Genomic DNA, 14,658 nt, shown 5'->3' on the forward strand with positions numbered 1-14,658 from the left:
CTACACATTAATTATCTCTTGAAACAGTTGTAATTAGTCATTTGCTTTCAATAAATGCCCAGTCACGGGGGGTGGTGCCATGGTGTAATGGTGAGCGTAGTGGACTTATAATCAATACGGATATCGAGTGAGAGTCTGGTGGTAAGAGTTAGGAGTTATACCGTGATATAATTAACGTTTAATGAGCACAACTTCTTCATTAAGCCAAATTATCCTTTCAGGCTTATGCCAATTCCACATAGAGCTTCACTTCTCCCTCTTTGATGTCATTGAAAGCAGCGATTGTTGCTCGTGCAAATGAATCATTCACCAATTGCATTTTCACAATAATTTCTCACCCGCACTAAAATCAGGTGGAATCTTCAAAGCTAATTTTGTTCACCCTAATTACATTCACTGGGCCCTTGATACTCACATGATAGAAATTCAAAGTTTTGTCTCTGCTCAAATGAACATTGGGCAGTTCTCATCGCCATTGGGAGCCCCTGAGTGTTCGCGCACAAATTGCACGTTCGTGTGGCGGGGACAATGATCGTCATGAGTAAAACATTATTTGATATGACGACCCAATCTTGCGTACATTGACTAAAAAACCTGGACCTGCAATGCGATGAGGGAACTCGCTCTACTTGTCCATAATTCACCAGTGACTGCTGCTGAATCTAGCTATAGGCAAGGCGGTGCACAACTTTGATCCAAAGCTTTGGAGGCAACGGTTGGAGGATCACATTAAAAGGGCGATTGATGGGCAGTTCAAGCCCCCAATTGGACATTTAAAATGTTCACCTTCAATTTGTGAATTGCCTCTGACCAAATAAACCGGTCTCCTCAGATGTCAAAATCGAAGCAGGAATTTGGGCCTGGATATCGCATAAGATGGATAAGTACCCTCCACAAATAGGCTGACGTAAGCTTGCGAGGCTTAGCGGTGGACAACAGAGGGCATTGCCGCAAAATCCACCATTGTGTAATATTTCTATGACAGGATATGTGAGCAAATTACCACCTTTGGTCTTCCCCGGCGCACTGCAGTCTCTAATAACGTCACAAATTTTTCCGGTCACGTTGTGACGTCATGGTCGCGCTTAGGTCGTCGGTGCACAGTCACAAGTCGTCATCACGCTCGGCGATTTTCACCATTGGCTAAAATGAAAAAGAACGAAAAAAAAATTCCACTAGGTTTGGCACTTTTTTTTTTCAACCTCGCTCATTTCGTTAGCAAAACGAGAACGTGGGCGTGCGGGCGCGCCCACGTGCGAAGGGATGGACCGTGTCCCCGCGCTCTGTCCCGCAGCTCGTCCACCGGCGACGGGCGCGTCCCCGTCATCCAGAGGGAGGCGGCCGTCGACGACGAGGACGGCTACGCGGCGGAGCCCAGCTTCTACAGCGACGACGAGGAGGGAAGCCCGCTCACCAGGGACAGGTGCTCAACCCCATGCCCACCGGAACATCGTCGTCAACGTTCATTGCCCCATATTCGTGTGGCTGCCGGACACGCGGAACCGCTGACTCAGTATCATCTCTCCATCCGTCGACGTCTTCATCATCAGGCGTGATCAACGCATTCCTGGATGAAGGCCTCCCCAGGCCATTGCCACATCTCACGTTCCTGGGATGCAGCAATCCATTTCGCGCCTACCCGCACATCAGTTAATCTCACCGTTCCATACGCGTGATCGTATGTACTCTTTCGGGCGTTAAACCCTCCTTTAGCTGCCACTCTGTTGTTAGTCTCGACCTTCATTCCTCTTAAGCGATGTGTCCTGCTCATGGTTCACTAAATATGTGCTGCTTGCAGTCGCTGTGTCAAGCACACCAGACAATTAAAGCAGGATCTGTGTACGGATACAGGGCAGTGTTTAATGCGGTACACTTTGTGTTTAGGTAGCATATGAATTAAATTGAATCTTATGATGCTGTACAAAAGGAGTGGGAATATAAATCGTATTGAGAAAAAAACAGGCAGGCAAGAGACAGAAAGAAGAAAACAGGGAGGCCTTGAGCATGAACTTGAACGGAGGCAGGAAATCAAGAGCACGGATGACTTGGGGAAGCAACAGAGGAGAAAAATCATCCTCAGGCAGGAGTCTACGTGCTTCATTGTAGAGGTCCAACGATTCTTCAATTAAGTTTGATTCTTACAGACAAGATATGTGCATCAAATAATGTGTGTGAGAATATATATTGTGACGATTTATGTAATGTATATGCAAATAGATGGCCCGTGTTGATGGGATGGAACAAAGGTGCACACGTGAAACGGAACAAAAAAGGAGCATTTTGATGTAAAGCTTTCGTGACTGCAGGGATTCATATTCTTGGTTCTTTCGGTAAAGTCACGTAGAAGGGAAATAATAAAATAATATAAATATAAAACAATACAAATTCTCACGACGTTTCGACTGCAACACAAGCAATCATCATCAGGTGTGAAATCCACAGCAAGAACATTTTTAATTTTCTTGCGTGACTTTACCGAAAGAACCAAGAATATAAAAAAGGAGCAGTACATCTGAGATGGTCAAAAGGAGACGGTGAAATAATTTCTAAATAAAGTTATGACATTTCACAGAATTTCATGGCGGTGAGTCGTGACATACCTACAGTAATTCAAGCATGCATTTACAAAAATGGCCAAAACACCCAGATGCAGGACCCTCCTTAAAACGAGTCTTCAGGCCTGGTGAGAACTGTCCTAGGTAAACGGAGGCCATTTATAATAATTATTGTCTCCATTGTGTGGTTCCAATAGCAGCAGTTTAATATGGAAGGACTGCACCTCACCTCTTCCGGTCTCGGAGCAAGTGTCCGTGTGATGGACTTACAATCGGAGTGCGGTGTTAATACACGGTGGGCTCTCACCAGTGTATTGAATACTGGGTGTGAATGCGGTGAAACAGCACCTGTGTCCACAGGCCGGAGGGGCCCAGTCACCATGCCAACCAAGAGCCGAATGGCTCACAGGGCTATACCAAATAAATGAAACTGAAACCACCCTACACCACTCGTTCTCTCCTCGACTTGTCCTCAAATGTCGCCGTTTGGGAGTGGAAGCTCCGATAAAAGCTTGGATGACAGAAGTAGAAAAGATCATTTATCCACGCATTACAAAGCAGGGACTGCCATAAAAAATGGCTGTTGGGACTCAAAAGCCATCTTTACTCTTTTTAAATAGAACTCTTATGTCACGGATGTACGTCGTGGGCTGTCCGAACATTTGACGGTTTTTCTCGTGAGGAAAAACGTACTTTCACATCACTGCAATGGGCATGCTCTAGTGCCATTGCTGCATATCCATATAGATATATTCACGTTCATATTCATGTGTCTATTGATATTCGTTCGTGACTCAATCCGCTTGTCCTGGTGAGGGTCGCGGCGGCAGCATATTGAGTAGGGCGGTCCAGACCTCCCGTATAGATATATTGATATAGATGTGTTAATAAGCACATACATTCCACTGGTGTGAAATCACTAGATATTCCCTATTACTGAGTGACAAGACGGGTTAAACACATATATATTAAACACATATCTTCCCTCAGTTGTATCACCATCGGTGCTATAGGCAGAAATGGCGAAAGATCCAATCGGATCTCTTGCAGAGCACAGCGCATTACCCCTTCCCTCCTATTAGAGAACGGAGCATGGAAGCAGATTACACAGAGCTACCTCTGAGAGCACTTCTAAGTGCGTAAGGTGGGGTTAGAGGTAGGATCAGAGTCAGTGGGAGTGCTAGTCGTTGGTTATTGTTATAGGCATGACTATTTAATTGGCGAGTGTCAGAGGTGTGGACTCGAGTCATGTGACTTGGACTCGAGTCAGACTCGAGTCATGAATTTGATGACTTGCGACTCGACTTGGACTTGCATAACAATGACTTTGTCCCACCTATGAGATGTGGACTCGAGTCATGTGACTTGGACTCGAGTCAGACTCGAGTCATGAATTTGATGACTTGCGACTCGACTTGGACTTGCATAACAATGACTTTGTCCCACTCTGAGATGTGGACTCGAGTCATGTGACTTGGACTCGAGTCAGACTCGAGTCATGAATTTGATGACTTGCGACTCGACTTGGACTTGCATAACAATGACTTTGTCCCACCTATGAGATGTGGACTCGAGTCATGTGACTTGGACTCGAGTCAGACTCGAGTCATGAATTTGATGACTTGCGACTCGACTTGGACTTGCATAACAATGACTTTGTCCCACCTATGAGATGTGGACTCGAGTCATGTGACTTGGACTCGAGTCAGACTCGAGTCATGAATTTGATGACTTGCGACTCGACTTGGACTTGCATAACAATGACTTTGTCCCACCTATGAGATGTGGACTCGAGTCATGTGACTTGGACTCGAGTCAGACTCGAGTCATGAATTTGATGACTTGCGACTCGACTTGGACTTGCATAACAATGACTTTGTCCCACCTATGAGATGTGGACTCGAGTCATGTGACTTGGACTCGAGTCAGACTCGAGTCATGAATTTGATGACTTGCGACTCGACTTGGACTTGCATAACAATGACTTTGTCCCACCTATGAGATGTGGACTCGAGTCATGTGACTTGGACTCGAGTCAGACTCGAGTCATGAATTTGATGACTTGCGACTCGACTTGGACTTGCATAACAATGACTTTGTCCCACCTCTGGCGAGTGTCCTCTAACCCCGTACTATTTCCGCGCCCTCTATACTTCAACGTAGGGGCGACTAAAGCCATTGTTCCCGTAAACTTCACTTCAATACCAAATGACAAGTTTTACCAGACTGAATGTTTCCTCTCAATTGTATGCCGTGTTCAATCGACTGTATTGTAGGATAGAACCTTTCTTTTCCACCTTCGTTATTCTCCCTCCACCCTATCATCTCTGTTCCCTGGTTTCTATTTTTTCTCAGCTCATCAGCTCGCTCTCTCTGTATTGGTGGCTGTTTTAGACCATTCGGCCTGCGCACATTTAAGTACAATGAGTCACACGAAATCTGCGTAACTTAAATTTAATTGTACTATTATTCTTGGTTCTTTCGGTAAAGTCACGTAGATAGGACTTTAACCAAGAATATGAATCCCTGTAGTCACGAAAGCTTTAAATCAAAATTTGTACTATTATTAGTAAAAAAAAATGATCTGCCCAAAGTGAGACTTACAGGGATCGTATTAACACCGATTTATGTTTGTGCAATATTTTCGATTTCATCATGTGATGCAGTTTTTTCCCACGTGATCTCCAGTCGTTTCATTGCTGTACTATGTTTTATTTGTTTAGCTTTCGTCATACTGGTGGCCCAGATTACTCTCGCAAATGAGACTCCTATCTGGGTCCCTTGCGTTCTCACCGACTTTAAAAAAATACACTTGAAACTGGATCTTTGACCATTTTTGTTGTGATTCCACACTTCACAATGCTGTGCCCCCTGCAGGCAATACTACAAGGAGTCGAGCGGGCGCTACCGGGGAGCTGACCGCCAGTACGACGAGCCGCTGACCCACACGTCCTCCTGCCGCTCCCACGACAAGGAGCTGAGCAGGAATCCCCAGCGCAGGAGACTGCTGCCTCCTACTCCGCCAGGTGAGCGGGTTGGTGGTCACCCACCACCCCCGCGAAAACACATTCCTGCGGAGGGAGCTGGTAGGAACGTTGGGTTGCTCGGTCAATGGCCAGGGTCAACGGCGGCGTGGTGTATTCCGCAAATATGCCCGACTGTGAGGGCGGGCACAAGCCGGCGTGAGTAGGTTAAACGTTGCGTTTTATAAGGGCACCACGGGGTGACCAGCCCCTCTCCACCCAGCCCCACCCCTCCCACCTGATACTGAAAAAAGGTCCCAAAGATGTAACAATGCGCAAGTTTACAAAATCCCACCCCCCACCCGGCCCACGATCTGTCCACCCAGCAGTGAGTCGGGTAAAGTCTTGGTACTCCTACCTCGTCCAAGACACCTGGCCATGCCAAACTCCCCTCGCGAGGAGTTCCCGCTTGCTCCCTCGAGTGTAGGCCCTTCTGGCTCAACCCAGCAGTGGCTGTCAGCAATTATTTAATTCATAGACAAATTCTATTTTATTTCATTTTGATAATTCATTAAAAATAACATCAGCTTTCTTGAAATAAGAAGCAGTTGCAGTCTCACAGGGGGTGCCATTAGGCCCAGGCGTTGTGTCGGGCAGTGTGATAAAGGTGGCACCTGCAATAACATGGCACAAGACACGCCGGTGTAATTTGGCCTCCAGTGGATCAAATATGTGTACTCACCGGTGAACATGTGTTCTCCCCAGGGAACTTGTTTGTAGCCTCGGGTTATGGTTAGGCACGACATTTGGTTCGTGCAAGGATTGGACCAAACAGATGGTATGGAAAGGTAAAAGTGCCCATAAAATAAACTGCGAAATAATTTCACAAATAAGTTTGGAAAGTAATAAAAAAAAATTAAGGCTTTCGTTGAAAATTCATGTCCATAACCATATGCCAAAACAATTGTTACTTTTGTTATTAAAAAAATAAGGGCATGCAAATATTCAGAAGAGGATCCAATATTTCAAAATATTGGTTTCTCGAGCCAACGCATATTATTTCCTCAGGGGACAAATATTTGGAGGGGGGGGGCATAATATATTCCCTGACACCGGCACTCCTTGCTGTTCAGGTGCATATTTGTGTGTGCGCGGTGCATGTGTGTGTGCGCGGTGCATGTGTGTGTGTGTGCGTGTGTGTGCGTGTGTGCAATGTGGGGAGCGGTAGTGCAGCGGTTACCGGGCTGCGCTACGAACCTGGCGACTGAGGTTCAATTCCCGCTCACGGCCAACACCAGTTACGATTATCTGAACCGTTCCTGGGCCTCCCCTAGGTCGACTCAGCCTTAAATGAGTACCTGGTATGGTGTGTAAACATCACCACTGGGGAGACAAAGGCGGCCGGGCCTAATGTTGGCTTACCCACCCCCTCGTGTGCTGTACCGGCCTTCAAAGGTGCTCGCTGCCAGCACTTGCCCCAACAGTCTGTTCAGGCTATACGGAAGACCTTTGTCTTTGTGCAATGTGTGGCCTCTGAGTGCACCTGACTTGGCAGAAGGGCCATTGTGACATCACCGCCATTTCAATGGCAGATGGCAGCTGTTTTTGTTGTGCGTGTGCAGTGGAGAGGTAGTGTAGTGGTTAGCATTGGTGCGCTTTGATCCCGGCGACCCGAGTTAAATTCCCGCTCATGGCCAACACCAGTGACGATTATCTGAACCAGTCCTGGGCCTCTCCTAGGGAGACAAAAATGGCCAAATGTGGTGCTGGTCACCCACCCCATTGTGTGCCTTAATAGGTGCTCACTAACAGCACTTGCCCCACAAGTCTGTTAAGGCTATATGAGGGGGGTGCTTTGTTTCCTGTGTGTATGTGTGCACGTGTGTGTGTGCACGTGTGTGTGTGCGTGGGGAGCGATCGTGTAGTGATTAGCGTGCTGCGCTACGAACCTGGCGACCCGAGTTCGATTCCCGTTCACGGCCAAAACCAGTGACAATTATCTGAACCGGTCCTGGGCCTCCCCTAGGTCGACTCAGCCTCAAATGAGTACCTGGTTCGATGTGTAATCATCGCCACTTGGGAGACAAAGGCGGCCGAGGGTGGTGTTGGCCACCCACCCCCTCGTGTGCCGTGCCGGCCTTCATAGGTGCTCGCTAACAGCACTTGCTCCTCCAGTCTGTTCAGGCTACACGGGGGATCTTTGTCTGTGCGTGTGAGCGCAGGGAGGAGACCCTCGTTTAACATCGACTGCCTGCGGAGACAGTCGAGTCTCGAGTCGGACCTACCCATGTCCTTGAACTACGCACCCAATTCGTCCCTTCCTCTGCGGCTCGCCCAACAACAGGTGAGGGCATCGCGTCGAGCGGCTGTTGCGGGCCAGATTCACATCTCAACACAAGGGGCTTTTTTTTCGATTTAAAGCTTTCGTGACTGCAGGGATTCATCTTTTTGGTTCTTTCGGTAAGGTCACGTAGAAAGGAAATCATAAAATAATAATAATAAAACATAATAATTTTATTATGTTTTATTTTTTTATTTTAATAATTTCATTATGTTTTATTTTTATTATTTTAGTATTTCCCTTCTACGTGACTTTACCGAATGAACCAAGAAGATAAGGGGCTTTGGTGATTTTACCCATTGCCTGTGATGGGGGAGGCATTGTGCGCTTTCACGGGCATCAGACAAAAGACGTGACTTGTGTAAGAGTGCCGCTCTGAGATCTTGGGTTTGGATCTGGGTTTTTCAGCCACCTGTGAACAAGCGAGGTACTCAAGTAGAGTATGGTGGCCCTTCAGCTTGGAGCTTGTGTCACTGAGCTTGCACTATTGAGATGCCGGGTTCAAATTCTGGTAACCACCTGTGATTAAGGATGACACAAAAGCATCATAACAAATGTAATGCTTTACTTAATTTGGCTTCGTCTGGCTCTTTTCTGTGTGAAGAGTGGTGGAGTAGTGGTTCATCCACTGCGCTAGAATCCAATATATTTAAATTTTATATTTAGCCACGTATAATATGAGTAACAATTCGTATCTGAGTGTGTGGGCCTCTAAATGTACTGAGCCTTAATTGAGTACCTTATGCTGTGACGGGGTAACAAAGGTTAGCAGGAATAGTGCTAACCACATTCTCATATGTACTGCATACCTTCACAGGTGGTTGTCAACAGAGTCTGTAAGGCTTTGTCTTTAAAGAGAAAAGTTCGTTTAGTTTGAACGCGCGCAATTTCAAATATTTTCTTGTTGGCATTGGATCTATTCTTTTTTTCATTAATTCACCTACCGAGTACGCTTTTTTTACTTTAATATCTCTTATTTTTCACGGTCAATCCGAAAAAAATGCGACGAATTTCCCCCCAAAAAATTGCCACGTGTTTATGATTTAGCTTTTGTCCCACGCTCATACAACGACCTTGCTTTACCTCTGCGATGAAATGGTGACAATGTGGGTGGAAATGACTCGAGCGGCTCAAAAAAAGTCTGATGGTGATTTACATGTGACTGGCAGTTATCGCATTCATCAGGGGCATTGTTAGGCCGAGGGTTGGGGAGATAAGTGCCCAATTAGCTGAGGCTGCTCAGCCAGCCTGCATTAGGAATGCGATTGGTAATAATGTCAAATTGCATTTGAATTGAAATGAAAATTCTTGGTATCATTCCTTTCGCTCTCTCTCTCTCTCGCTGGGTTTGATGGAATGCAGCATTCATTTATTGCAGACCTGTGGCCAGTAGAATTTGTGCTCAGTAGGCCAGTAATAACAAAATCGTGTTCTCAATAAATCAATCAGTTTCTCATTTGGATGTGCATTGACTTGTGTAAAATCATATGCACATTTGGAAGGATGCATTATTGAGCAATGTATCACTTTATATTAACAATTACTTAAGACCAAAAGTTACCGCTCTTCACTGACACGTGCTTGCAATAACTTCACAGCTATTTTTTATCCATGGCACATTTATCAAAAATATCATACTTGCTGTGTATTTTACATCTCAATATGCCTTGGATTCACTGAGTAAAAGGGTTGTGTTTTATTATATCAATTGATAAATATCAATATGAATAAATGTCCCAGCGATGAATCAGTTGTTGTCACTTTGTATTGAACGTAATTACAGGTTTTAAAATATATATATTGAGCCTCTCAAGCAGAACACCTCTTGTTGCACGGATGCAACATCCCAAACATTTCTGCAGTCCATTCCTTCCCAGGGGGTGGATCCAGTGTTCTGTGGCAGCGACGTGGCTATCGAGTGCACAGGCAGTGCAACTGCACTGGAGGTCATTGTCCCAGAGGGCTCCCACGGCCCACACTACGAAGACAGAGGGCATTGTGCAGGGAGCCCCGTTCCATTCCAGGGTCCAAGCTTCGTAGCAGAGAGATAGAGAGGGCAGAGAGATTTGAGTTAATATCAGGGCAGTTCGAAACCTTCAACTGTACGCCATGGTGATTGCTTTTTAAGAATGTTTCTAGATGGGCAGTTTTACATTTTAATATGAAGAGTTACCCATCAGTAGATACTTAGTAGCCCTTGACATTTTAAGCATGAACTCATTTGTATTGAGTGAAACGATGAAAAGTTGCTGACACATGGCATCCTGGGTAACCATTCTTCAGCGTGGTATCTTACTGAAGGGAGACCCATTGTCTATAAAGCGACATGCTCATTATTATTCAAATTACTTATTTGAATGGAGGGGCTTGCAAAGAATGTTCAAGAAACGCCACCTCCCCACTCCGCTTTGCAGCAAGGTTGAGGAATCGAGTTTTATTTCGCTTCCTGACGAGTGAAGCCGACGAACTCTCGCCGTGTCCTCCCACGTGCGAACAACCGCAGGTCCTCGCCGTGGCCGGCCTGGATGGCTTCGCCGCTGAACACCGGCGCCACTCATCGGCGCATGCGACCACGTCGTGGGCCACGCCACCCGCCACGCCATCCTCCACGCCGGGCCGCGGCTCCTCGTACCACAACAGCCGCACGATGCCGCCAATGCCGCCTGCTCCGGCGCCACCGTCGTTACCGTCCTCCGTGTCCTCGCTGCCGCGGCCGCCCTACTACACGCCCGCCATCCTCATCGAGCGCGCCGACTCGCGGGCATCCGCGACCTCCGCCCTCCTCCACCACCACCACCAGCAGCATCACCACGGCGGCAAGCTCAACGGCAGCCTGCCATCGGTGGACCGCAGCTCGTGGTACACGGACGGGCCCGACGCGCCGTACCGCAGCTTCGTGCCGGGAGGGCTCGCCGTGCCGTCTGCCCGACTGCGGGACCGATACGCCGAGACGCGGGGCAGCGCCGACAGCCTCGTGGAAGCCGTGAGTCGTCGAGTGCTCGTCTCATACACTGGTGCCTTCTTGTTTGTGGGCCATTTTTAAGTGGTAGGCCTCACGTGGCTGAGTGCCATATGAAATTAAGTCCCAAGCTGCGTACGGCCCATGGGCTATAGGTGCCCATACTCTTAGGTTTTTTGGTAAAGTCACGTAGGTAAAAAATAATAATAAATAATAAAAATAATAATAGAAATAAAATAATAAATCACGACGTTTCGGAGGCAACACAAGTCTCCGTCATTAGGTGGGACCGTCACAGCTAGATTTACTGTCTGAAGTGAGGTTCAAATCTAGAACTATAGGTGCCCGCCACCTCGGTTTTAAAGAGCGTTGACACAGTCTGTACCCCACATTGACCGGTCTCTCAGCTGCGTCCAATTACCTTCACGTTCAAATGCATGCTTTAACTCTTGTAAAGGTCGTTCAATGTTAATTAAGCATTAGTATAAAGTCATGTTCCTTTAAGGAACTTACCCTTTTTGAAAACTAACCAAATCGATACAAGCTTTGCCCAGAACTTGGGGACACAAATCAGAGCCAAAAATCACTATTTGCAAACATGCAGTCGAGTGACGGATATTCTTCCAAAGATATATGCATTTTGGATAGCATTTTATAGCGTGTGCACGTGCATGATTTTGCCAACTAGTTTACATTATGTTTCATATTATTTTCCCGCATGCTATTCCTGTTATATCCGTTGGCATCTCTCCCGAGAGCCGTGCGATCCAAACACAACCTGCACGGCTGTCATGGCGTTGGGGGAGGAGGTCTTCATCCGGTAGTTGGCGGACCGACAAAGATCCGTGGCGATGACGCTAGAATTTGGAATATATCCCACCGGATGTCTCGAGCGCATCGGCAACATTTCGAGCAGACGCTGCTTCGGGACGCAAGGCTGCGCGTGGCGTAGGAAGTGGGGCTGGGCTGAGGGTGCCGAAATCCCCTCCTCGCCCACCCACCCACCCACACCTGGGAGCAGCTATGCTGCGATGAAAGCCATTTTTCTTCTTGGTTCTTTCGGTAAAGTCACGTAGAAAGAAATTAATAAAATAATAAAAATAAAACATAAAATAATTCTCACGACGTTTCAGCCACAACGCAAGTAGCTACTTGCGTTGTGGCTGAAACGTCGTGAGAATTATTTTATTATGTTTTATTTTTATTATTTTATTAATTTCTTTCTACGTGACTTTACCGACATAAACCAAGAAGATGAATCCCTGCAGTCACAAAAGCTTTAAATAGAAAGCCATATTTTTTATGAAATGTAATCTCTTTGTACAGAAGACCACAACCTCAATCCATGGCCAGACGAGCTGGAGCAGGTGTAAAGTGTACTCGAGCAGGGGAAGGTTACAAAAAATTTGACCCTGGGCTTGTGTGACAATTCGCGTGTTCAGTGTAAAGGGGGAAGAAACTCATGTTTAATGGGGTCGGTGGGGCCTCCCCTGGACTTTCCGCCAGCTGCAAACCTGGCTCTGATCCTTTGTCTAGAAATAAATGTTGACATTAACGGGCCCGGGTATTGAATGAATTCATCCTAATGTGCACTTAGGCGTGCAACAATTCAACCCCGTAACGATTCGGGACACTTTCGTGATTCAATGGAAGAAAACAAATTGATGGTTGTTATCTTTTTTTACCATTGTGAATGTTGCACCCGCTATTGGCTAGAGTGCTTCCATCAATAAATAACACACGTAACACATGCACACCTAAAACAATGTATTCTTAAATGCATAATGTTACGCAGAAATTCTGAGTGCAAAAATCAATACTTGTTGATGAATCAAGGGAAAGCCTGACTACTTCCCATCTGTGTTCCCCCGCTGTGTATTTTGAAGAAGACACTCTTCTAAGATTTAGCCAGTTGCTGTATAACACTAGCGCCCTCTCCTGTACACATGTAGCCGGTGCCACAGACACTGCCTCAATCACAAACGGTCTCTCTCAAGCTATGATACGGTCAAACTTCAAAATCCATAATGCATTGATCAATAAACATCACACTGAGCAGCACACAGAGAATGTGGTTATCACACGACTATCGATGTAATGAAAGGTGATCATTTGAGAACCGAAAGTAGCACAAGGATAAGCAATGCACCATGGCATTTTCTATAAAGCTAATTTGTTGTTTTGAAAGGTTCTGACCATACCTGGAGATTAGGCAAAGATATTTCTTGGAGAGAACAGTTTCGTCAAAATCTGAATATTTATTTATACTGGAGGAATCCGATGAGCTATAAAGCTCTTGCTCACAAATGTCCAGTCGGGGCGGGTCATCGCCTGCACCTCACTACCATCTGTGAGTTGAAGAGCAACGCATATTGATTGCATATCAGAGAGTATACAAAAGAGTATGTTTGGATAAGGCAAAGTGAGAGAGTTGTGGACATTGCATGCATTCATCATTCATCCGTTGCGGTAAACGGACAACAGTGGACACTGCCCAAGATAATGTGTTGCACCTCGAAATGAAGGACTTGGGCAGGTGCTCCAAATCGAGGGCAAACACATTTCTTGTGGTTAATATCAATCTTGTGAAGAACAGCACCGTCACTCTGTAAAATGCAACAGCACGTGTGTCACACATAGCAATTCTTCCGAGTCGCCATTAACCACGTGGCTGGTTTACACGTGCGGTTATTCAATAACCCTGCCAGCCACCTACAGGCCCAACTCAGTCATCGCATGCTGCTGTACACATGCATTGATGCACTGCACAGCACATCAGGACTTGCACAGAACCACACTTTGCTCCCTTGCTGCACAAGGACATAATTAAAAGAGTGATCCGTTCCTAATGTGCCACAAATGGAATGGTACCAAAGGAGCCACTTCCACTTGTGGTAGAGTAAAACATGTGCTTCTTGCAGCCTCTGTATCCCAAGACACAGGGGCAAAAGACACACAGGCAGTGTTTAATACGCATGTATGTATGTATGTTGAACTTGTTTCACACCGTACATAGCCAACCATGCTAATCGGAGGTGCGGGGAAGGACAACAAATTAAACAAAATACAACGTTCCCTGAGAATGCACTCAAATAGAATTAGAGGCAGTCAGTCACCGGCTTAGACAAACAACAAGGTCTTGGGCCTACACTTCACCTCGTGCAGGGAGCCGCTAGCTCGGACGACTTTGTGGGGGGGGGGGGGGAGAGGGGGCGGTGAGTTTCACACGACGGGCAGCATTGGGAACGAGCGGCACAGCGGACGTCGTGCCGCCATTGCGCTTGCGCCTAGGTGCTGATCTCGGAGGGGCTGGGCCGCTTCGCCCGCGACCCACGCTTCGTGGCGGTCACCAAGCACGAGCTGGCCGACGCCTGCGAGATGACGATGGACGAGATGGAGAGCGCCGCCAGCCACCTCCTCAACGGCAGCCCCACCGCGGGCGGCGGGGGCGGCCTGCACGCCCGCTCGGCGCCGGTGACCCCGCGCCGCGACTACGACCCCCAGGACTTCGGCTCGGGTGCCAGCGACGACGAGCCGGTGCACGTCAAGTACGACGAGGACCTGTCGGACGAGATGATCTGCGTCACCACTTTGTAGCATAGGCCCCCCCGCCGGCCCCGCCCGCCCCGCCGACGTGCGGCGAACGTCGCGATCGCTCGTCCGCCCGCCCGCCCGCCTGCTTCCCTGCCTGTCTGCAACCAAAAGCCGGACAAGCGAAGGGGACGCGTGGGAGGTGTGGAGGAACACAGCTGGAAGAGCACCCCCGTTGTGACTCGACATGTGCCGTTGAGAGCGATGCGAATGGCGGGGTGGCCACTTAATTGGGGCTGTCTTCCAGTC

The 14,658-nt window shown here is 47.4% G+C and overlaps 1 protein-coding gene across 1 annotated transcript in view; it reads left to right on the forward strand.

Moving 5' to 3' along the window:
- Nucleotides 1–14,428, forward strand: part of LOC144730076 (voltage-dependent L-type calcium channel subunit alpha-1D-like) — a 209,374-nt gene extending 194,946 nt beyond the window's left edge. The window contains exons 42-46 of the mRNA XM_078610602.1: nucleotides 1,295–1,423; nucleotides 5,433–5,581; nucleotides 7,741–7,862; nucleotides 10,363–10,842; nucleotides 14,110–14,428. Coding sequence (XP_078466728.1) covers nucleotides 1,295–1,423; nucleotides 5,433–5,581; nucleotides 7,741–7,862; nucleotides 10,363–10,842; nucleotides 14,110–14,415 — 1,186 coding nt within the window. The 3' untranslated portion in view covers nucleotides 14,416–14,428. The remainder of the gene's footprint in view (nucleotides 1–1,294; nucleotides 1,424–5,432; nucleotides 5,582–7,740; nucleotides 7,863–10,362; nucleotides 10,843–14,109) is intronic.
- Nucleotides 14,429–14,658: the final 230 nt, after the last annotated feature.

The sequence above is a fragment of the Lampetra planeri genome, chromosome 34 (assembly GCF_965212315.1).
Source record: "Lampetra planeri chromosome 34, kcLamPlan1.2.h2, whole genome shotgun sequence".
Classification (NCBI taxonomy): Eukaryota; Metazoa; Chordata; class Hyperoartia; order Petromyzontiformes; family Petromyzontidae; genus Lampetra; species Lampetra planeri.